The 25,780-nt window shown below is 36.5% G+C and overlaps 1 protein-coding gene across 1 annotated transcript in view; it reads right to left on the bottom strand.

Moving 5' to 3' along the window:
- The window catches only part of atl (atlastin GTPase), an 81,513-nt gene that overhangs the window by 39,982 nt on the left and 15,751 nt on the right, over positions 1-25,780 (bottom strand). Inside the window, exon 3 of the mRNA XM_072534953.1 lies at positions 7,374-7,523. Coding sequence (XP_072391054.1) covers positions 7,374-7,523 — 150 coding nt within the window. The remainder of the gene's footprint in view (positions 1-7,373; positions 7,524-25,780) is intronic.

Raw genomic sequence — 25,780 nt, 5'->3', positions numbered from 1 at the left:
TCCCCACCCGACACTAATAGACGCAGACGGTAACCTTATATCAGACGACTTGAAGCTCATTGAAACGTGGAAAGATTACGTAGAACGACTTTTTAACGATAAACGCAGAGCGACAGTGGACCAAGATGACGAAATGACTGGACCCGATATACTAAGGTCTGAAGTGGAAAAAGCCATTTCATCGCTAAAAAACGACAAAACACCAGGTCCCGACAACATACAGGGCGAGATTATAACTCCTATGCGAAATGGATGACCACTTCCTCCACCAAAACACTGTGATCAACACCGCTTAATAAGCTTGATAAATCATATTACCAAAGTTTTCACCAAAATCATACACAATAGAATAAATAAAAAATGCGAAGCAAATATATCCGAGTCACAGTTCGGATTCCGAAGCGCATTGGGCACAAGAGAGGCGATCTTCAGTCTGCAAGTTTTAATTCAAAGATGCAGAGACATGCACAAGGACGTCCACTTGTGCTTCATCGACTTCTCCAAGGCGTTTGACAAGGTCAAACATGATAAACTCATGGAAATGCTCAGGAAGATGCATATTGATGGCAAGGATCTGCGCATAATAACCAGTCTCTATTGGAACCAAAGTGCTGAGATAAAGATGGGCAACTTACACAGTGGGAAGATAGATATTAAAAAGGGTGTACGACAGGGATGCGTCCTCTCGCCGCTCCTGTTCAATATATACTCTGAACAAATCTTCAGAGAAGCACTGGGAGAAGTTTCGGAGGGTATCAAAGTAAACGGAGAGGTAATCAATAATATTAGATATGCTGACGACACAGTTATTATCGCAAATGACTGCAACGAGCTTCAAAGACTCATGCAAAGCATACACACAGCAAGTCAAGAATATGGTTTAGAACTCAATACAACCAAAACTAAATGCATGCTCATCAGCAGAACACAACAACCTCCGATGCAATTGACATTAAACAACCGAAAAATAGAACAAGTGGAGACATACACATACCTTGGAACCACAGTCAACACAAAATGGGACCAGTCAACAGAAATAAGATCACGAATTGAAAAAGCGCGAAACGCGTTCAACAATATGAAAAAGTGGTTCACAAGCAAAATCTCAATGGAACTAAAATTAAGACTGGTCAAGTGTTATGTATTCCCCGTCTTGTTCTATGGAGCAGAGGCATGGACCACAACGGAAGCCACCCTGAACAAACTAGAATCCTTTGAGCTGTGGATATATCGCCGTATTCATCGGATATCCTGGACAGACCACATCACTAACGTGGAAGTAATGCAGAGAATAGGCAAAAGCAAAGAAATAATCTTCACCGTAAAGAAACGGAAGCTTGAGTACTTCGGACATGTCATGAGGCATACTAAGTACCGGCTGCTACAGTTAATAGTCCAAGGAAGAATCGACAGTAGGAGGGGACCGGGAAGAAGACGACACTCATGGATGCATAACCTGCGACAATGGTTCGGACTAACATCGACCGAACTGTTCAGAAGTGCCGTAAACAAAGTCAAAATAGCCTTGTTAATAGCCAATGTCCGAAACGGATAGGGCAAAGGAAGAAGAAGAAGAAGAAAAGTAGTAAGGCGAGATTTTTTTGGTAACAAAAACGTGTGTTTTGCTTCATACGATAACGAAGACTGAGATAGACGACCATCTACTCTCAAACAACTTACGAAATGGTTTTGGGAACGAGTTTGATTGAAGATGTTCTTCAAAATACTTTTCCTGTGTAAATCTGACAAGAATAATCAACGAGTCTTCCAATTCTACGAAAGCCAAGGTTTCTGACCGTTTCGACCTTTGATAACGAGAGTTGTGAGCGAATCGCAACATAAAAGCCAAAATTCTTTGAATCGAGGTAAAAGACGATTTATTTTTCGACAAACAAGACAAAAAATGTTTCTCACGAGTGGAAACAAATACTAAAGCTTTCTTTATTTCTTCCAAAGAGAATTTTTCCTGTAATGAGGGTGGAACCTCTGGAAAAATTAATGGAATATTATGCAAAAACAAAGGACCTGTTAACCAGTCTAATTTTGATAAAAACGCGGCCGGTAATATGCCTTGCGAAGGCGCATCGGCTGCATTGTTTCGAGATTCGATATAATGCCAAGAATAATTTTGACTATGGGACTGGATATACGAAATGCGATTTGCGACAAAAGTTTTAAATCTCGAGGGTGAACTTTTAATCCAGTGCAATACGATTTGAGAATCTAACCAAACATACACATTTTGAAATATTATATGCTTCCACGACTGTAACACAAACGACATAAGTTTTACCAAATGAACAGCAGCTAACAATTCTAATCGAGGTATAGTAATCTATTGTATAGGAGCTACTTTCGATTTGGCACACAGTAAATTAACTTGAACTAGGTTATGAGTATCAATACTACGAATATAAACGACACAAGCATATCCCTTTTCACTAGCATCGGCAAATCCATGAAGCTCTAAGATTGGACATGAGGAAATATTCAAAAAACGAGGAATTTTGAACTGTGAAATAAGAGATAATTTGCTCTTATATTGCTCCCATACATGAATTATTTCCGATGGAGGGCGATCATCCCATTTAAGTCCGGTTGCCCAAAGTTGTTGGATTAAATGTTTAATGAAAAAGGTAATAGGAGTTAAGTAACCACAAGGATCATAAATTCGAGCTAATTCGGACAAAAACGATCTTTTGGTACAAGGATTTTTAATGAAGGACGCTTCTGGATCAAAATTAATGGAACGAGGATTAATATGGGATTTAGGAAATTGCGACAATTTGGGTTCATTCGAACACCATTTCCGTAATACAAAGCCTCCTAACTTTAACAAAGCGACTAATTCGTTAACTAAAGTTTGTGCTTCTTCGAGAGTCGAAGCACCAAAAACAAAATCATCAATATACGAAGCATGACGAATAAGCGAGACGGCTTTAGGAAAACGAGAGCTTTCGTCTAATACTAGTTGTTGGAGGGTTCTTAAAGCGAGATACGGCGAAGATACTATTCCAAAAGTAACGGTTAACAAACGATATTCCTGAATTTCCTCAAGGCTAGAAAATCTCCATAATACGCGTTGATAATCCGTGTGTTCAGGAGCGACTAAAATATTGCGATACATCTGACGAATGTCCACGCACAACTCAAAACGATTAAGTCTAAAATTCAACAAAAACGAGACTATGTTTTGTTGTAGCTTAGGACCGATCAGTAAATAGTCGTTCAAAGATTTGCCAAGACTGGGACTTTTCTGAAACGCATTATACACAACTCGAATTTTATTTGAAACACTATCTGGTTTCACAACGCAATGATGTGGAATGTAATACTTTCCCTTTTTCTTTTCGGCATTAGGGACTAACTGCATATGACCTAAATCAAGATACTCCTACACCTGTAAAGAATACTCCTTTTGCAAACTTGGTTGACGAACTAAGCGTTCTAATAATACAAGTCTATTTAAAGCAATATCATAGCTACCTTGCAAACAAGGCGGTGATTCACGAAAAGACAAAGACACAACATATTTAATGTTCTCGCACAGAGCGTCTTCTGGTTCTGAAACTGGCTTTTCCGGTATGTTTTCCAGTTCCCAAAATTTGGTTAACGAAGAATCTAGTGGGTCTTCAATATTTGAAAGACAAACAAGCGAAGTCGATGAAAGGTTAGGTGTGCTAGTAGGTCCTAACAAACTATATCCAAAAACGGTATTTAGGGCATCTGGTTGCCCAGCTTTACCTTCAATTTTACCTTCTAACAACACCTTCGAAAATATGCTACAATCAATAGATTGACTACAGTTAAATTCGGGATCGGCTAACTTCAAATTTTTAATATAATTCCACGTCGATATGTCAATTTTGGTGCTAGGCAAATCCGAACAAACCCGATCTGTAATAATAGCCTCCAAATAAAACACCGGTGACTCCTGATGACGAGGTTGGATTTTCGTTTTCATCGAATTGAGTCCGGTAACTTCAAATGAAGGAATTTTAGGCCAGCCTAATCTACTGGCAGGTTTTCGACTAATGAACGAACTCATTGAACCCGAATCTAGAAGACATCTCAAGGGCTGTTTACACCCCTTACTATCAATCGCATGAACCAAAACGGTACCGAGCAAGATTTCCTTTTTTGTTTCGTTTTTCTTCCCTACAAAACTAGCAGCACAATGTGATATTTCAGGCGAATTTTGTTCGACTCCCGATGCCCCTGGATTATTAATATTTTGTGTGGACGACTGACTATTGGAACGATTTCTATCAAAGTGCAACAAACTATTATGAAGATCACTATTACATTTACTACATGTAAAGGCCCTTGGACACGACTTAACAGAATGATAAGCCTGATTAATACACCTAAAAGACGAGAAGATTCTTTACAAAATTGGTATCTTTCTTCTGGAGATTTTTTCAAAAACAACGAACACTGGTTTAGAAAATGACTTTGTTTACATAAGGCACAGCATATTGACGACGAATTTGTAACAAAGGATGAATTACCATTATGCCTTGACTCATTAGAATATTTATAATTACACTTTGGCTCCGTATAAGTTAGAGCTCGCGACGACGATTTCTTAGATTCACTTAAGCTACTATTCAAATTATCGTAAACAATGTTCTGAGTTTCAATAAACTCTACCAATTTTTCAAATGACGGAATTTAATTCGATTTATTTAACTCAAATAACTTTACCGAATCCACGTCTAGTTTCGACAAAAGTAAATTAAACATAATAAAATCCCAATGTTCTGTCGGAATACCTAATGTTTTCAGTGCGGCTAGGTTTTCTAAAAAGGTGTCTACTAATTTATCCAGATTTTCCGAATTAACCACCGAGATTTTCTGTACGCCCATGATCGCGTCCCAATGTGCGATCGCACAACGACGAACATTTATGTACCGTTTAACAATTAGATCGTAAGCAATTTGATAATTATCGCTATTTATTGACAAATTAAGAATCAAACTGAGTGGAGTCCCTTCTAAACATCCTTTCAAATACTTAAACTTTTCTACGTCTACTAGGCCTGCGTTATTATGTACAACCGAATTATATAAAAAATTAATTAAAATCCTTTGTAAAAGGTATTTATTTACTTAAGTATAAGTACTTAAATATATACCTTTTACAAAGGATTTTAATTAATTTTTTAATATATGGTATACAGCCAACTGCAGGAACGTAGATTCCTTGTGGATTCGAATTATCTTATATACTAAAACGCTAAGCCCTTTTCTTGTCCACCACTTTACTCAAAAACCATATTAGATAATTAAAATATTTTTTCGGAATATTATTAGTATTACGTATGAGATTGTCAAGATATACTTTTGGTATAAAAATTCACTTCCGGTTTTGAGATGACCGGAAGTTAAAATTTACTTTAAGTTTTAGACCCCACAATGTATATATGGATCGAAAGGTCTCGTCGAGACGAATCTAAATATGTACTTCCGGTTGCGATCCGACACCGGAAGTGACCCGAAACGCGCATAAAACGTCAAGATAGAGCAAATCTGACACCGGATTCGTGATCAGCATGCAAAATTAACTGCTAAATGATATCCATGTCGACATTTGATGAACTAAAAATTGCATTCCGGTTTTGAGGTCGACTTCCGGTTTCGTTTTTATTAGTCAAATCAATAGAGAATTCAACGTAGAGTTCAAAAATGTAAGTTCACGAAATTATCATTTATAGTTTTTGAGTTATTGATAAAAATATTTTCACTTCCGGTCATTGTATATATTGTATATTTTTCTCGCAAAATAAAAATTTCATTTAAAAAACTCGATGTCGAGTTGGTCCGCTAGTATAAGTTTAAAAATGAACTAAACTCCTCAAAATCACCCTTAAATTTAGGAAGCTCTATTTTAGGCAAGCGAATATTAGATTGTTGAACTACTACCGATCTAACCGGTTCTGGAGTTTCAGATTGTGACTCAAATAATTTTGCACTAAACAGTTTTATTTTATAAAATTGTTCCAAAAATAATCTGGAGTTTCAGATTGACTCAAATAATTTTGCACTAAACAGTTTTATTTTATAAAATTGTTCCAAAAATAATTCGTGAACATTTTCTTCAACCCTCGTATCCGCGTCTGGTACAGAAAGAATATTACCAATAATATTTGTGTGATGTTTTAAGAATTCTTCACGAATTAAATCTAATTCTTCTATTCAATTTTAAATAAAGGTCGGATGAATAAGTCTGAAAGGGCCTTAAAACCTAAATCGAAAATGAACTGAATGTCATTTAAAGCTGTCTTCCAAATTCCAATTAATATTATACCCACGAAAATGTACAAGATTGTTCTTTAAAATCCCGAAATCAACCAGTTGATATTTGATACTTTATTAAAACGACTATAATCCCTTTTTAAAAACTCCCCTAAATATCCACTTTAAATGTTCATAAATTATTCTCGAGCCTCGAATTAAATAGTTTTTGACAAGAGACGCAAACCAATTAACCCGGTTTTTTATGGACTTCCAAAACGATAAAAAATACGACACGAGACACGAAACCAACCATTCAAATTTAAATATAAAATATTTTTTCAACAAATGAGCTCAAATCCGGTTAGATAGGCCCAATGTGGCGAATTAAACGAACAATGAATTATTACGAATTAATAATAATTAAATTAACACCAACTATATTTCCTTCGACAGCCCTGGCAAGATGAATGAACTTTTACTCATAGGTGCAAATAATTATCAAAATTTAAATGGTTGCAATAAACAATCAAAAACAATTTATAGGTTCAGATAAAACTAGGTGAACTTAGGGCTAATTGGAGAGCTAATTACCATGATTTACACTACTTTAGGAAACAACGAACAAAACGAATTCAATATGAGTGCATTGGTTTTCACTGTCGAGTTGTGTCTGTCCCTCTTAACGACTCAGGCTCTTGTGTCTTTAGCGAGATGCATTCCCCGAGCGGTACTATAGGGATCGTAGGAATACAGGGAGGACAAATGTATTGATTAGTTTATACAACCTTTTTTTACACATTGTTTCTTAAACTGTAATTACGGAAAAGTTTATAAAAAATTCTTCAACATATGTAAAAATACCAATCATTTACTTTTTTTTATTATTTATATAAATAAATTTTTTAATGAATCGCCATATAAATATTAATACATCTGGGCAATTTGTTGCATCGTCAAATGTCAAAATTATTGATCATGACTTCTGTTAACTATAATTTAAATCTATAAACTATATTTATCGGTAAAAAGTAATTAAAAGTGTTGCGAACTACTTGCCAAATCTAAAAATACGGTTATACAGTGAAATTGTTGTTCCTCATTATAGCGAGTACATATTTTAAAATGTGACTCACCTTTTCACCTGTACTAAGTTCTGTGGTATAAACTTCTGACCACATAAGGATACCTGTAGTATCTCTCTCTGATCCACCTTTCCACGAAAATCCTTCTAAGGGAGCCTCTTCTGCGCCTACCCATTCTGATGTATTTTGTTTTAAAACGTACTGAAACAGATAACAAATAAAGTTAAATTTGAAGAAATATTCTTAATAAATTAGCTATAAATCAGCTATAAATTAGCTATAAAAAAAAATTGACATACAATTTATTTGCTTTGCCGTACAAATGAAAAATGTTGTATAGTAGAAACGATATGAATTGGGAAAGAACAATTTTTGGGGTCCGGTCAGTAATTCTACGGCGAACATAGAAATAAAGATAAATATTTCTTCTTCATGTGCCTTGTCCGTTCCGAACGTTGGCAATTAACATGGCTATTCTGACTTTGTTTACGGCAGATCTGAATAGTTCAGCAGATGACAATCCGAACCATTGCCGCAAGTTTTGGAGCCACGAATGTCTTCTCCTCCCTGGACCCCTTCTGCTGTCTATTTTCCCTTGAACGATCAGTTGTAGTACTCTATATTTATTATGTCTCATAACGTGACCCAAGTATTCCAACTTTCTTTTCTTTATACTTATTCCTACCTCTCTCTCTTTACCTATCCGGCGTAGTACCTCTTCGTTGGTCACGTGCTCAGTCCAGGATATACGTAATATACGTCGGTAAGCCCACATTTCGAAGGCCTCTACTTTTTTCATCAATGTTGCGGTCATTGTCCACGCCTCCATTCCATATAACAAAACCGGGAATACATAACATTTCAGAAGTCGAATTTTGAGAGGTAGGGTGAGGCTTTTAGAGGTGAAAATTTGCTTCATGTTAGTGAACGATGCTCTTGCCTTTTCTACTCTTATACGTATTTCCTTCGCTTGATCCCAATTTGAGTTAACTGTTGTTCCCAAGTAGATGTACGAATCCACGTGTTCAATTCTTTCATTGTCTAATATCAGTTGCTGTGGTGGTTGTTGGGTTTTGCTTACTAACATCCATTTGGTTTTTGTGATATTTAGTCTGAGTCCGTATTGTGCACTTGTTTTTTGTATCTTACTCATTAGGCAACTCAGTTCCTCCATGCTACTTGATAAATCTTTGTAATTCTGTAATTATTGATTACTCCTGGTATTAGTCCACATGGATATTGGCGTGGTTTATTACTTTTTAACGTATCTTATTGGGTAATACTGAAATGTAATTGGTCAAATTTTTCGGAAGTGCATACACTGAAACCAAATCTGGCTTTGCCGTTATCTGGCAAAAATTGCTTCTCATGTTTCAAAGGCGGCAAGCATATAATAAACATAATAACAGTATCGTCGTGATAAACTTATAATTATTTTATTTTTATAATAAAATTAATAAGCATATTACATTTCATTTGCATTATGTATGTATATACGTTTAATCACCAATTTTAAATTTCAATAAAAGTTAAGGAATTTTTCGGGTCCAGTCCCGAATAATTCAGAAATATAAACATTATTTGTAATTGATCACTAACGGTATTGTCCACATTGCAGCTGTGGCTTATTACTTTCTACGTATCTTATCGGGCACTACTGAAGCGTAATTAGTCAAATTCTTCGGAAGTTATTACGCTCAAACTTTATCGTTATTGTTCGAGAGGAAAAAGAATTATAATTCTACATGCTGGAACTAAGAGCGGGTTTGTACCTAATGCCTTGTTATTATTGGCCAAAAACATTAAACAGTCATCAGCTGATTATCATGAGGATATGACGGCTGAACTTTATGAAAAATGGGCAACGGAACAGCTTTTACCGAATATTAAAACAAATTCCCGTGATAGTAATGGACAATGCGTCATACCATTCTAGACTCTACACCAAAATTCCAAATACTAGCTCCAAGAAGGGAGATATCATAGAATTTATGGATAACAAAGGCATGACAACACCTAGTAAATGTACCAAAAAGGAATTGTTGCAATTAATTAAGCAACAAAATTTTCAAAAAGAATATGTAATAGATAAACTCTTTGAACGCCACGGGCATACGGTTTTACGGCTCCCTCCATATCATTGTGTTTTCAACCCAATTGAAATGATATGGGCCGATGTAAAAAAGGAATTGCGGAAAATGAATCAATCTCCCCAATTAAGTGACGTTGTTGTCCAAAATATAAGAACAGTGATCGAAGAACTTAACAAAACTGACATTTGGAAAAATTGTGTAGCTCATGTTCAAGTAAAAGAAAAAGAATATCCTACTTTACCACCAATTGGACCAGTAGTTATAAACACAAACGACGACTCAAGTTCTGGACACACGGATAGTGATAGTGTTTAATTGTGTGAATATTTCCACAAAGACTTCCACAACTTGTCAAAAATATGTTCTGTGTACCGTAGTAAATGTGATCTCTCCATTAATCTATAACCTAAGAGACAATTCGACTGGAAGACGAATTGGCCGATTTCATGTAAGTATCTTTCAAAAATAAGCTTTTTAAACCGATGAAACTTACAGATCATATTCATGATAATTTTTTACCAAAAAAAGGGATCAACTTTGTTTTGAGCGTAACTTGCTTACATTTGATGCTAGAAACTTTTTTAAAAATCAAAAATAAAGATTCCTTTAAACAATTTTAAAAAAAAGTAAAAAACATTTTTTTGATTATTTCACGTTGAATTATTCGATATGGAATTTGACGAATAGGTAAGAATCTATTTTTCATTAGCTATAACTCCGATTCTGCTGGGTATACAGACTTCATACATATACCATTGTTTTTACTTTTTTATAAACTGTATTTTTGCTAACAACATTTTTTCCATAAAATACTTACCTTTTGAGTTATTTGCCAGAAACCGTCCAAAAACGTGGTGTTTTTGTTGAAAAATGAATATATTCACTCGCAAATAACTCGAAAAGTATTGATTTAGTAAAAACCTCTATAGAACAAAAGTTGCCTAGAATTAGTCAGTTTATCCACTTCCGGACTTATTTTGGATGTATATCTTTTCACCCCCGAGAAGGGGCGGTACCCACCCCCAGGGCAAAAATACACATCGGCACAATATCACTTTTTTTCTTTGACACGTTAGCTATATGTGTATGCCAAATTTCATGTCAATCCTAGTGGTTCTTTAAAATTTAGAGGTTTTTACAATATTTTACCGTTAGTGAATGGACTATGTGTATTAACTTTTAATCATCTTTGGTGTCAGGTTCATAAAGAAATGTGAATAATTAACAATATTATTACTGTTTAACAAAATATTAGACCTTAATTTAAAAATAAAAGTTTATTATTTAATTTCTATTGCGCCGCCTATGTTTTACAGAAGGCGCCGACACTTGAGTGTCGAATTTTGTTTCTATACTTGTCCAACTGACATCGTAAGTACCTTACCTACTCTTAAAACTGATTAATTAACTCATTATTTATATTCTAAATATATCTTTTTATCTGTGTTTTTTAATATTGTTTCGGGTTTATATCGGAATAATTAAAATTTTAAATTATTATAATGATGTTTATAATTTTAAGTTATGATGCATAATATTTTGCATAATTAAATGTAAGATCTTATAATTTATTCCTTAAATAATACTATCTGGTTGTCTGATTAGTAGCCTCCCTCGCCGATTAGGGCGTTACGATTAAAAAAAAATAGTTCTAGAAATTCTAACCTTTTTTTGCATGCTTGTCAACCTTTACCGTTTGGAAAAATGAAGCATATAAAAAAAAGATTTTCGGACTCTCATTAAACATTACTATTTGAGAAATAAAGCGACGAAGGAAATAAAAGAAAAGCTGGATAAATATTACGGGACTAATGTTTCTTCAGACTACACTGTCAAATTTTGATTCCGTGAATTTTATAGTGGCCGTATATTCAGATTGGATGAACCACGTATGCGGTTACACCGGAAAATCTGAAGAAAGTTCACGAAATGGTAAAGTCAAGAAAGTAAAGGAAAATCGTAAAGTAAAAAATAGCTGATCGTTAAGTGAAGGTGCGTTAATTGGCATAAGCCACAAGAATTAGTAAAGAGCGCACTTATCATATTTTTAACGAAGTTTTGAATATGAAACAATAATCCTGCCGATGGGTGTATCATGAGGAGATTACATCTTTAAGAGTAATGTCCCTATTTCGATAGGTGTATCATGGAGAGATTACATCTTTATGTAATGTATGAGTAATGTCCCTATTAGGTAGTAAGACTTTTGAATAATGTGTTTTTTCTGTTATGACTTATGGATGCATTATAATTATTTACAATTATGAAAAGCAAAGAAAATTCATCGAGTATATTCTTTTCCTGTAGAACGGGACTAAAATGTCTTATTTCATACGTATTATAGGGAAGAAATATAGAAAAATGGCATTGCAATCGTTTGATAAAGGTTTGGTACATCTAAGAAATTCAATCAAGGTCACTGATACTCTTATGCGAGTATAAGTCCAGAAGAAAAATTTGTGATTAATTTGAGGTGAGTACAGAAAATAATGGAGATAAGACCTCACTATATACTGTTACGATAATTATCCTGGCCTAAAATAACCGTACATATTATGACTAATGCTGTTCTGTTTTTAGATTTTACGAGAGTATTCTATTAGCCGGCAGAAATTTACCTGAAAGGACCTTCCAGAAACGGTCGAGCCGATGTAAAAATACCCGTTTGCCTTACCGTTATAATTTCGCCGGCTAATCGAGAAGGCTGTTCGATGATTCTAGCGTAAAGGCAATGGCATATATAAAGGACATTTTATTTGGAAGGGACAGTTAATAAAGAAGATTCGCGCTCGCGATATTTATGTTACGCTCGCCTAAATAAATTATGTGTATTATTTAGTGAGAAATAAACTTATATAAATTATCGTGCCTTTTAATAAATTAAAGTAGGAACAATATAATAAATTAGTAAAGACATTATAAATTAAAGACATAACAATTAATAAATTCACAACAAATGGTGTCAGAGTGAGATCGAACATAAATTAGACTTATAATAATAATACAAGTGTGATATAAAATAAATTGTGAAAATGGCTACGATTTATGAGCTGACAGTGACTAATTTAAGAAGACATCTTGAAGACAGAGAATTAGCTTCTACCGGAAAAAAGGCTGAGTTAGTCCAACGACTAAAGAACGCTTTGCTAGAAGAAGGACTAGATCCAGAGACTTATATATTTGAAGATGCTGTCCTCTCGTCGATTTCCAAAGTTTCCGGTGACATCGCATCATTAGAGAACAAAGTTTCCGGTGATATCGCATCATTAGAGAACAAAGTTTCTGGCGATATTTCGAAAGTTTCCGGCGACATCGCTTCTTTAGAAAGCAAAGTTTCTAACGAGATTTCTTCTCTGGAAAGCAAAGTTTCTGCTAACATCTCTAAAGTCACTTCTGAGATGTCTGCTCTTGACGATAGAGTGTCTTCGTTAAAAAACCAAGTTGCTGCCGATATGTTGGCCTTCGAAGAAAAGATATGGAAAGAGATGGAAAGGAAGATGGAGGAAACAGGGACAGCAGAGAGAGGAAACAATCCAATTAGAGTAGAGATAAAAGAAGACGAGACGAAATGTAAGTTGGAAACACGGCCGAAATTTGAAGGAAGTGGAAGTTCTGTGCATGTCAAAGTCCCAACTTTCGACGGAAAATCGTCATGGAACAACTACATGAAACAGTTCGAATCAGCTGCAAGAGCGAATGGATGGTCTGAAAAAGAAAAGGCTATAAACCTGACTATCGCTCTTCGAGGAGATGCCTTAGATGTGCTTCAGACCATAGCAGTAGAGGAGACCGATGATTTCGAACAACTGAAGAAGAGGTTAAATATGCGATATGGCCACGAACATTTGGAGCATGTATATCAGTCGCAGCTTAAAAATCGTAGACAGAAGAAAGATGAGGCTCTTCAAGAATATGAGGTAGATATTGCCAGATTAGTACGATATGCTTATCCAACAGCTCCCGAAGACATGATGGAAAAATTGGCCGTTCAAACGTTTATTGATGGTCTTCGTGATCATGAAATGCAGAGAACACTACGATTAGCTCGTCACAAGACGCTGGTTGATGTCTTATCCGCCGCCCTCGAATACGAGTCAGCTACGCAGGCCTCTGGCGGGTACAGTAAAGTTAGGACTGTAAAAGAGGAAGGAGATGAAGATAAACTTGACCAGCTCGTTAATATGATGAAAAGCATGACATATAAGAAAACGAAGACCATCAGATGCTGGAATTGTGGCGAAATAGGACACGTACGAAGCTCCTGTAAACACCCTAGGTACGACGCAAATCAAGAAACTCACCATCAGGAAAACTAGAACGGGTCAGCCTTAGGGGGGCAGCTTCGACCCAAAACTTTTCCAAAGACCCTCTCATACTAATAGCTTCTTTGAAATGTCGTGAAGATAGTGTATATGTAGATGGAGAAATAAATGGTAAAAGACATACGTTGTTGGTGGATACCGGAGCGACCAGAACCATTATACGTCCAACAGTTATAAACAGCCGTAAGAAACTGTTACCAACGAGGTTGCGACTTCGGACCGCTACAGGTGAAAATGCCAACATTCATGGAGAAATCCAGGTACAATTGGGAATTGGAACAGAAAAGTTCGTCCATACTGTTATAGTTGCTGACATCGAAGAGGATGTTATATTAGGAATGGACGTAATGAATATGCATGGATTCCAATTGGATTTTAAGAATAAGGTAATCAAAGTTGGCAACGAGGAGGTATTTCTCCATCCACATAATGACAACACTGTGCAAGCAGCCATTACAGAAGATACAGTCGTGCCTGCGAGAAGCGAAACGATCATAGTAGCGCGGCTACAGGGAATTGTGGACGAAGGGAGACCTGTTATGATGGAGCCTTGGAACCACGACGATGAGGTTGGCCGTGGAATCATAATTGGAAAGGAATTGGTGACTTCGGCTAAAGAAATTCCTGTGAGACTTATCAATGTCAACGACTACCCAGTGACCATAAAGAAAGAGACAAAAGTAGGAACTTGTGTACCTGTGACATCCATAATCCGTCAGGCGACAACATCTGATAATTCCAACGACAAATTCGACCAAATGGTTGCAGTTGCAGGACAGTCTCTAAATCAGATGGAGAAAAGGAAATTAAGGGAATTTCTGCGGCAGTATCGTGATATTTTCGTACCGAAAGGAGGAAAGACGGGAAGAACTACCGTTGTTAAGCATAAAATTGATACTGGTAATGCTAAGCCAATTCGTCAAACAGCTCGACGATTACCACAGGCGAAGAGAGAGGAAGCTGAAACGATTGTTCAGGAAATGAAGAAAGACGGGGTGATAGAACCTTCTACGAGCCCATGGGTCTCTCCGGTGGTCCTGGTTAAGAAGAAAGACGGAACGACGAGGTTCTGTGTGGATTACCGTTTGCTGAACAACGTTACCAAGAAAGATAGTTATCCTCTGCCTCGGATCGATGACACATTGGACACATTGGCTGGAAGTAAATTGTTTTCTACTTTAGATTTGAAGTCTGGATACTGGCAGGTAGAAATGGACCCAGTCGATAAAGAAAAGACAGCCTTCACCACAGGATCTGGATTGTGGCAATTCAACGTTATGCCATTTGGACTTTGTAATGCTCCTGCGACATTTGAGAGGCTTATGGAAAATGTGTTGAGAGGGTTATCTTGGAAAACATGCCTGGTTTATTTAGATGACATAATCGTCTTGGGGGAGACATTCGAAGATCATTTGAGGAATTTAGAAAACGTTTTTAATCGACTTAAAGCTGCCCAATTGATGCTAAACCCCAAGAAGTGCCAGCTATTTCAAGGTAAAGTCAATTATCTGGGTCATATAGTCAGTAAAGAAGGAGTGGCCGTGGATAAGGGAAAAATCGATTCCATTAAGGAATGGCCAAAACCAACTGACAAACATCAAGTGAGAAGTTTTCTTGGACTATGTACTTACTACCGGAGGTTTATTAAGAAGTTTGCAGATATCGCTAAGCCATTAACGCGACTTACAGAGGAAGCAAGAGAATACCGCTGGGATACAGACTGCCAAAATGCCTTTGAGACCTTAAAAAAACATCTAATAACAGCACCAATTTTAGGGTATCCACTGCCAGAAGGAGAGTTCATCTTAGATACGGATGCAAGTAATGTGGGAATTGGAGGAGTGCTGTCTCAGATTCAAGGAGGACAGGAACGAGTCCTCGGATATTTTAGTAAAGTTCTTTCAAAACCTGAGCGGAATTATTGCGTCACGAGAAGAGAACTTCTAGCAGTAGTTAAATCAGTAGAGCACTTCTATCAATACCTCTATGGCAGAAAGTTTCTAATCCGAACCGACCATGCCGCCCTTAAGTGGTTGATGCAGTTTAAGAATCCAGAGGGTCAGATAGCCAGGTGGATCGAACGACTCCAAGAATACGATTTTAAGATTGAGCACCGGGCCGGAGTTAGCCACAGAAACGCTGATTCTCTTTCCAGAAGGCCATGCCCAGCAGAGTGTTCCCACTGCAACAAAACGGAATCCAAGGAAGCAGCAGTGCTAAGAACGACGATTGTCAACGACGACTGGACGCCTACTAAGATAAGGGCAGAACAAGAGAGAGATCCAGTTATACAGAAAATCCGAAAATGGAAAGAGGAAAACCGTCGACCACTTTGGCAGGAAATATCAAACCTATGCTCAGTAGTTAAGACGTATTGGGCCCAGTGGGACTCATTTATCATCGAAGATGGCTTGCTCAAACGAGTCCTGGAAAATGATGACGGTTCAGAGAAAAGAAGACAGTTGGTGATCCCAAAGAGCAGAATAGCCGAAGTACTTCGTCAGTTACACGACAGTCCATCGGGAGGGCATTTTGGTGTAAGGAAAACCCTTCAGCGAATTCGAGAACGGTTTTATTGGATGAACAGTTCCGACGACGTAAAAGACTGGTGTAAGAAATGTACTATTTGTGCTACGAGTAACGGGCCTCACCGGAAAAGGAGAGCTCCTATGAGACAATATAATGTTGGAAGCCCGTTTGAAAGAATAGCTTTGAACATTGCAGGGCCATTTCCAGAAACTGAAAATGGGGGCAAGTACATGTTGGTAGTAATGGATTACTTCACTAAGTGGGTCGAGATTTACGCACTTCCAGACCAGAAGGCCGCCACCGTTGCAGATAAGTTGATCCAAGAATATATCAGCCGATTTGGAGTGCCTTTGGAGATCCATAGTGACCAAGGCAGGAACTTTGAAAGTGATCTATTCCAAGGAAGATGTGATAGACTAGGCATGAAGAAAACAAGAACTACCGCGTATCATCCGCAATCGGATGGTATGGTAGAACGAATGAATAGGACAGTTGGCAAGTATTTGACAAAGATGGTGTCCGATCATCAGCGAGACTGGGACCAATACCTTCCGTTCTTCACAATGGCCTACAGATCTGCTGTTAACGAATCAACGGGCCAGACACCAGCCAGAGTCCTATTCGGACGCGAAATGCGACTACCTTGTGATCTAGAATTTGGGTGTCGACCTGGAGAAGATGTAGCAGGTGAAGATTATGTGATCGAATTACGAAGAAGAATGGACGATGTACATGAGTTGGTCCGTTCCCACCTTCAGATCGCTAGCGACCGAATGAAGAAACGGTACGATACACAAGCCGAAAAGGGTTGCTTTAAGAAGAACGACAAAGTATGGCTGTATAATCCCAAGAAGCGAAAAGGTTGTTCTCCCAAATTGCAGCAGCTTTGGGAAGGTCCATACCTCATCATGGAGAAGATCAACGATGTCATCTACCGAATAAGCAAGATTCCGAGGGGAAAGCCGATGATAGTACACCATAACCGGCTGGCGTCTTTCGAAGGTGACCACGACGTAGATGAAGAAGTGGAAGTAAACCAAGTCCAAGACGTGTCTGACCTCACGTTTGAGGAATTCATGGGTGCCTATGGAGGTACCGGTAAAGCAAGACATGGTGTTACCACTGAAGAAAAGCAAGATCTACTCGCGCTCCCCGATGACTACTCGCTGGCCCTTACCATCCCGGCCAGTATCAAAGACGCACCAGGGTTGGCATCCGTCTTTCGAAGGAAGTTTGGTCGAGTTGCAGAACTTCAATGCCAGGTGCCAGCTCCCGGTAAAACCTTGAAACTCCAAGATGCGTCACGTTACCTTTTCTACCTGGTAACAAAAGACACTGCAAGTGACCAACCTACCTACCGAGATGTGTGGGAAGCCTTACTTCAATTGAGAGAGCACGTACTAGAGTCCGACGTGCAAAAGTTAGCCATGCCAAAGTTGGAGTGCCGCCAATTAGATTGGAGGGTTATCCGAAATATGGTGGAGGAGATCTTTAAAGACACCGAAGTCCAGGTGTTAGTCTGTTGCAATCCGCATAGTTACTGGTGCGGAGAGAAAACCGTCCCTTGTCATTTTTATACAACTGGAAGTTGTAAAAGAGGGTCCAGTTGCCGATACCAGCATACAGTTCCGGTTCCAGTCCCGACAAGGTTCCAGGAGGAACCATCTTTTAAGAGGGGGGCAATGTTACGATAATTATCCTGGCCTAAAATAACCGTACATATTATGACTAATGCTGTTCTGTTTTTAGATTTTACGAGAGTATTCTATTAGCCGGCAGAAATTTACCTGAAAGGACCTTCCAGAAACGGTCGAGCCGATGTAAAAATACCCGTTTGCCTTACCGTTATAATTTCGCCGGCTAATCGAGAAGGCTGTTCGATGATTCTAGCGTAAAGGCAATGGCATATATAAAGGACATTTTATTTGGAAGGGACAGTTAATAAAGAAGATTCGCGCTCGCGATATTTATGTTACGCTCGCCTAAATAAATTATGTGTATTATTTAGTGAGAAATAAACTTATATAAATTATCGTGCCTTTTAATAAATTAAAGTAGGAACAATATAATAAATTAGTAAAGACATTATAAATTAAAGACATAACAATTAATAAATTCACAACAATACCGTAGTGTCCAGCCTGTATGGTGCCGACGTAAAATAGGCAAGGCAGCTTTCACAGCTCAATGCTTCTGGTCCATAATTTCGCTATATTGAGTATCCATTGCAATATTGCCTACTGCATACACTTCATAATTTGGCCTTGTTTAGCACCCATGGCGTTACTATCCGCTGACTGAAGTTTCTGGTCCATACCTTAATTGTATTGTATATCTATATGATCTGGTCGCCGATGACCCTAGTTCACAGTTAACATCATATTGGCGAAACAGATAAGTACTTTACAGTAAATAAAGACAAAGAAAAAAAAGTTAAGATTTAATGTCACGTATAGCGCGTCTGCTTATTCGCTTATACGTATTTCGTCCTAGCAGGACTCATCACAGCGACTCCAAGCACTCGATCTGTCGTGTAATGCAATTTTAGATTCCCCATGTAGGTCCTTTTATCGTCTGTTTTGTCTTGTAAATTGTAGAAGGCACATATTTACTCTTTATAAGTATAAGAAACCGTGGAATGCAATTTTAGATTAGATGTCATGTCAATACTTTCATCGTCGGTTTTGCCTTGGAAAATGTAGAAGCCACAGATTTAAGCAAAAATCTAAATTTTGGTTTAGACAACCAAAAAATCTTCTGATTTCTACTTTTTGGTTTATTCTCAGAGGGCGCCGTAGCGTCTTTATGAAGTAATTTCATTATTACTTCCTCTTGGCGGAAAATATTTGTTTTCGCGTTCAAGGCTTCTGCAGAGTCTCTCTGATGAGTCCTGCTATAGTAGAAGACGCAGTTAGAATGCAGTGCAGGTAAGATAGGCAGTGTATTTCTTACGGGAAAACAGCCGACCACGTTGCCGGTTTGCCCAGAGCGGCGCATCAGGACCGGATTTAAGAACCATAGCACTGGACTATACGCGTACATAACAATTGCCTACGGTTGTATAAAAGACTATCATTATTGTTTCAACTAAAGCATGATTTAATAATCGATGTATAAATAAGAGAATTATATAAAAAAAAGTAAAATATATCAAAAACTTATTATCGATAGCTTATCTATATTTATCAATTTTCAATAGTTTCCATTGTAAACATATTCTTTGGGAAATAAAGATCATTATGAAGTCATTAGGAGAAGCGAATCAGTTTTAATCCCCATTGTCCACACAAAGCAAACGTGTCTGTCGATTTTGGTACTGGCCGTTACACCAAAAACTTGTTGGCAAAAACTATGAAAGCTCAGTTCTATTTCATTTTCGCAAGCAAATGAAAGTTCCTACATCATGCAGCCGTTGCCAGTATCTGTCGTGAATTTCAAACAGGGTATGACTCTTAGTGTGCAAGTAAAACGTGTGCTATTAAATGTATTGAACTATCATCTGAACTTAAAAAATGGTGATAGCTTGACTATTACTGTGGAAAAAGTTTCGGAAAAGTGCGGTGTGAGTGTTCGCAAAATTTATGACATCCGCGAAGAGGCCCAGCAAGGAGAACTGAAACCGGTACAAAAAAGGAAGAAAAACAGTTTCTAGTCCAATTCACGTGAGAATACTTACGATGAGGGAGTGAAATCTCGAATAAGTAAAATTGTCCATGATTTTTTTTTTTCGAAACATATCACAAGCCATCGACAGCATAATGAACAGAGTGACGGATGATGGGGACCTACCAGTTTTTTCAAAAAACACATTACGTAGGCTAGAGAAGAACGGAACCGCTGATTACCACGACGAAATGGAAGAGGATCTATATGAAGAATGGTTTGAGAAGACGTTAATTCGAGAGACAAAGAAAACGTTGTCGTTTTGGATAACGCGTCATACCACTCCCGCAAATTTGATTTCCCGAAAAAATTGTGGAACAAAAGGCAAATTCAGGATTGGCTAATTGAAAAGAACATTTTCTTCGAGGAAGATTACCTAAATAGTTAATTATTGGATACTGCGGCCGCATTTACTCTGCACGACAATTGCGGAAAATATGACGTTAAGATCATAAACCAATTTAGTAAAATGAGTTTTATAAATACAAGTAACAATGAACTCGAACGACAAAGTTTAAGTGAAAATGTGCCATTAAAAAAGAAAAGAAAGGTGCTGAGACGTACAGAGATAAAACAGGCAAGAGTGAAGGGACAAAAAAAATGTTAATTAAAAGGATATAGAAAAAGCAGAAGTACAAATGGGTAACAATTGCAGGTACCGTTCGCGTCATAAAAAACTGGTACAACTCTTATAACCAAAAACCGTGTTTTTTAAGTTGTGTACGTTGGTCTTGTCACATTTGTCATTCTAATAGCTAGGGCACTGTTAGCAGTTCAACGAAAATATTATATGAAACCAGCTAAAAGCAGGGCTGTGCGACAGACCGCCAGTTTTGAGTATACTAAAAACTAAAACATTATCGAACATTCTCTATCAGTCAGTCACATTTATTTAAAGATGCATCCTAAAAAATTCTCCTATTACTATTGTAATTTTCCATAATCTCAATTAAGTACCCACACATTGATTTGTGTTTTATTATAATTTATGAAAATATTTCAAATTTTATCGCTTGCTCTATCTTTTCTCGCAGTATCTTCCCATATAATCTTCCTATTGATGATATTACGCTTATTCCTCTGTAGTTTTCGCATCGTTTTCTATCTCCTTTCTTAAATATAGATGTCATATATGCCTCCATCCATTCCTTTGGGAGCTGTTCTCCATTTATGGCTTTCTGAAATATCCATTGTATCATCCGGTGTAATTTTTTTGATCCGTATTTTATAAGCTCAGGTGAGATGCCTCCAGGTCCCGGTGCTTTCTTATTTTTGATTGTTTTTATGGCCGTTCTCATTTCCCTATCTGTTATTTCTATTTCTTGTTGTGGGGATCTGCTTCGTCTTCGCCTGTTTTCTTTTCCAATGAATTGTGGTCTTTGTTCTGTTAACAGTTCCTTGTAATAGTCCTTTCATTCTTTGTCCTGTATATTTCACAATTTAATTTTTTCTTTTATTTTGGTTTATGACTATAAATATCGTTTTTCCTATAAATTAATGAAAATTTCCTGCAAAAACCCCATATGTCAAGTCAAATGAATAAATGTCCTTCATAAAAAAATCAAAGGAAAAAATAATGTTATTTATATTGTAAACTGTGTGTAATCATCAAAATAATAAATCACTAATTTGAGAATGTCCGTAAACTTAATACGGTTCAATTAAATAACTTTTTTTTAAATATCTTCAATGTTGTAAATAATGACAAATGGGGTTTTTGCAAAGAACGCCTCAAATGTTTGCGGTAGAGAATTTGCAGGAAGATATTGAACCGGTGATAATTAATACAGGAGATGATTCAGAGGATGAAGACGATTTAGATATGGATTGCGATCAGTATTAATTCTTGTGTATTGTATGTATATACATATTTATCGTGTCGTATAGTATAGGGTAAACTACTTGCATTTTTTTTGTATATGTATATATATGTATTTACGAGTTAATAGATATTTTATGTATACAGGCATTTTTATAGAATTCATTTGTTTTTTTTAAGCAGAGGTACTATAAGTAAAATCAAACCTTAACTGTCTTTTTTATCTTTATTTACTCTTTAGGAGTATAAGCGACCAGTTCACGAAAGGTTTTTGCTTCGATATGTCGTGTAATGCAATTTTAGATTCCCCGTGTCGGTCCTTCCATTGTCTGTTTTGCTTTGTAAATTGTAGAAGGCGCATATTTAAGCAAAAATCAGAATTTTGGTTTCGAAAACCACGAAATCTTGGGATTTCTACTTTTTGGTTTTAAAGTTTTTAAGCTTGAGTCCTGGAAGTTTTTGATCGCCCTCGAATATTAAAAAAATTAAATTGTTGCGCATCAAGAGTTATAATCTAACTGATACATTACTTTTTTCATGAGCTAGCATTTGACTATCTTCATGTTTCCTCCACAAGTCACAGAAAGTGCGAACAAGATTTGTACCCATGTAGATAAAACCTGTTTCTTCACTAAAAAAGTGTCTACAGTTACGAAAAAAATAAACAACAATGGAAGGTGAATGTAACAAGTAGAATTCTCTGGAAACAAAAAGAACCTGAAGATGACAAGTGTGATTGTCGGGTGATAAAATTATTCTTGGTCAAATGAGAGGATTATATATTTTATTAACGAAATACATTTACGCCCTGAGTTATGGAATGTAGAAATCGGAATATATCGAGATCGAAAAGCATAAAAAAAGGTTGGGCTGTTGCGCCAAAAAAATTTGGAACACATACAAAAAATTTAAAAGCTCGAGAACGCACGTAAAATTGAGAAAAAAAGGTTAAAAGTGGTAGTGCCGGTGGCAAGTCAGTGCAATGTTTTACTTTCGATGTAATATCGTTTATTTTTTATTTGACATTCTTGAAAAGTTTTAAAAAGTTATTATCGAGACTTACTTCTAGACTTATGTTATCTAAAGTTTCACACCTGTTTTAAGTAAATTCGAATCCACAATTTTTTTTCCTTTAAATTTTCTTTTAACCCAACATAAGCTGCTACGAGACTAAGAACACAAATATCAGAACAAATAATAAGCTATTTTGGACATGTGCTTCGAAGAAATGGTCTTGAAAAACTTACCATCCAGGGAAAAGTAGAAGGCAAAAGAAATAGAGGTAGATCTCCCACACGATACACGGACCATATTGTTGCTACCATTGGCGCTCCATTGTCAGAATGTGCTAGAATGGCAGAAGATAGAAAAACGTGGAGGAACATTGGGAAATTTAGCTAATAGCTTCATGATATCACGATACCTGCATCAGGTCAACGACTAAGAAGAGAAGCTGCTACGACGAGTATGATTTTGTCATCCAATGTTACCCGAATGTATTGCCCGTTTACGAAAAAATTTAAGGGCCATACTGATGCTGAAATATTGCCAAGCCATCTACTGCATTCAATGTCGCCATAAATGGCTGGACCATTTAGAAGCACGTGCTCGTTTAGAAGCACTTTAAATATATTTTTATATTAAATAAAGGAGATTGATTTTTAAGGTGAATTTACATTTTAAGGACATATTTCGGATAAGAACAGTGCTTGTAGCTAATCTGTCGTTTTAGACCATTTAAATACAATTTGTAAATAATTGTGACGTTATCAGAGCTAGTTGATAAGGTAATTTAATTATAATACCATGTACTTTTAATTGCAATTATTTATAAACTTAGCCATCAGTCATTTCGCTAATCAGCCAAAATTTTTACAAAGATTTGGACTAAAAAATTCAATACGGAAAACATCTTTCAGATAAAAGGTGCTATTTAATACGTCAAAAAATATACATTCAATATTTTATCAACTCGGACAATGCTGGATAAATTGTCAAATACATATTCAAGCAAAAATTCACACTGTTGGAAAATGCTTCCAGCTTAACCTCGATACAAGGACAAGGATAAAACAACAAGGATAATTAATGGTCAAAATACTTTATAAAAAGTCAGTCATTAAAGTACATGTGCGTAGAACTACATAAATAAACATTTAGAAAACCTAAATGAACTATTAATAATTATACTTCGGGTAATCTTCTTTTTTGTGTGCCATGCCTGTTTTCAAGTGGTGACTATCATGTTAACAAGTTGCTGGAATGCTCCTCGTTCGGTAGCTACATGAAACAGTTACTGGACCGTCCGATCTGTCCATCGTCTAATGTTAGGAAGCCAGGAGAGTTGCTTTCCTCCGACCCAGCGTTTTCCAGCCTTTTCTTTCGTTGACATGAGTATTGGACTTTCTCATTTTGATGGTATCGATCTATTCTCGCTCTTTGTGCATGGTTTCTAACATACGTTAATTGGATATGTATGCTGTCTACGGGATTTTGAACATGCGACGGTAACACCACAACTAACACTTCAAATATATCTAGAGTTTTGACATTTATTATCCAAGTTTCACACCCATAAAACAAAGTAGACCAGACGTAACACTTAAGCACTCTTAGACGCTTGTTCAACGAAAGACTTCTAATGTATAATAGAGAACGCCAGCTAGTGAAGATTTGCGTGCCAGTTCTATTCTGGTCGAAATTTCCTCGTCGCTCTCAACCCTGCAGTCAATCCAACTTCCCAGATATCTAAGTGTTCTAACCTGTCCAGGGTTTTCTACTCCGGGTATATAATGGCATGATATAGTTAATAATTACTAAAATGGGATCAGCTACGCAAACAAGTAATAAAGCGGGATGAGGTAATACCCCTAGATTATTCAAATAATTATCTATTACAAAATTCAAGCACTTATTACATAAAATTAAAATAACCAATTACAGTACTGTTGGCCATTCATAATTTCCTGGGATGATTTTGTTTGCTTTTTAGCTTCATTTACAGTGAGGTATATAAAAATAGATAAGTTAAATAATGGATTTAAAATAAATATCTCACTAGAATTAAAACAAGAAGTAGAAGACCTGAAATATGAATATTGGGTACGAAAACATTTGGATATAATAAGTAATGAAGGTAGAGAATAAAAAAAAATAAAATAAATTCTGAAATATGATGCGGAAAACAAACATATCGCTTGAACTTAATAAATACCTCACAAAATAATTCGAAGTCAATAATTTGGTAATTTTTTAACATGCAATTATGATAACACCAAAACCAAGTTATCTCAGATATTGAACATAGTGGACAGCGGTATCGAAGTAAATTATTAATGGAGCTAAATAAAAGTGATAAATGTACGTTATCTAAAATACACTTTGCAAGTGATTATGCAGCTTATAAAAAAGGACAATCAGATCAATCGGACGATGTTATGCATCACTAGTATAGTACAGACTAAGTGCTATTTCTTGAAATTTGAGGGTAGCACATTTTGGTGAAGAAAAATGTAATCTATAGTACAAAAAAATCACTGATAAAGAGCCATTTGCTAGAGTTCGGTGTTGTTATACAAAACTCAGCTGTCACTAAATGTTGCTTGGTTTATGAGATTCTTTATATGGCTTGATTTTTGTGTTATTTTTTATGTTTTAAATTAACTGCTAATAAAAATAATAAACCACATGAACGTCCTGTTGATAATTTGTATTAGTGTTAATGATAATAGGAGACTTGTTCACCCACCTTTAGTCCTAAAAAATTTAATGGCAAATATATCTACAATTAAGGCACATATCCCATTACTCCACCCACCGATGTTTACCCTGCTTATAGACTTCTTGTGGCTTTTGCTCGAAGAATTCTTTTACGGAAAGTTGTCTTCTTTTTCAATTCGTCTTTTTTCAATTCGTCTTGTGTTTTGAAGGATTTAACGAAAAAAATAGAATGATACAGACAAAATCAAATACAGCAGCATGCAAAAAGGGTCTCAGATACGTATCTTCGCTTCTATTGGTTCAGTTGTGACG

This window comes from Diabrotica undecimpunctata, chromosome 6 (assembly GCF_040954645.1).
Source record: "Diabrotica undecimpunctata isolate CICGRU chromosome 6, icDiaUnde3, whole genome shotgun sequence".
Taxonomy (NCBI): domain Eukaryota; kingdom Metazoa; phylum Arthropoda; class Insecta; order Coleoptera; family Chrysomelidae; genus Diabrotica; species Diabrotica undecimpunctata.
This window is presented reverse-complemented; position numbering and strand designations above follow the sequence as displayed.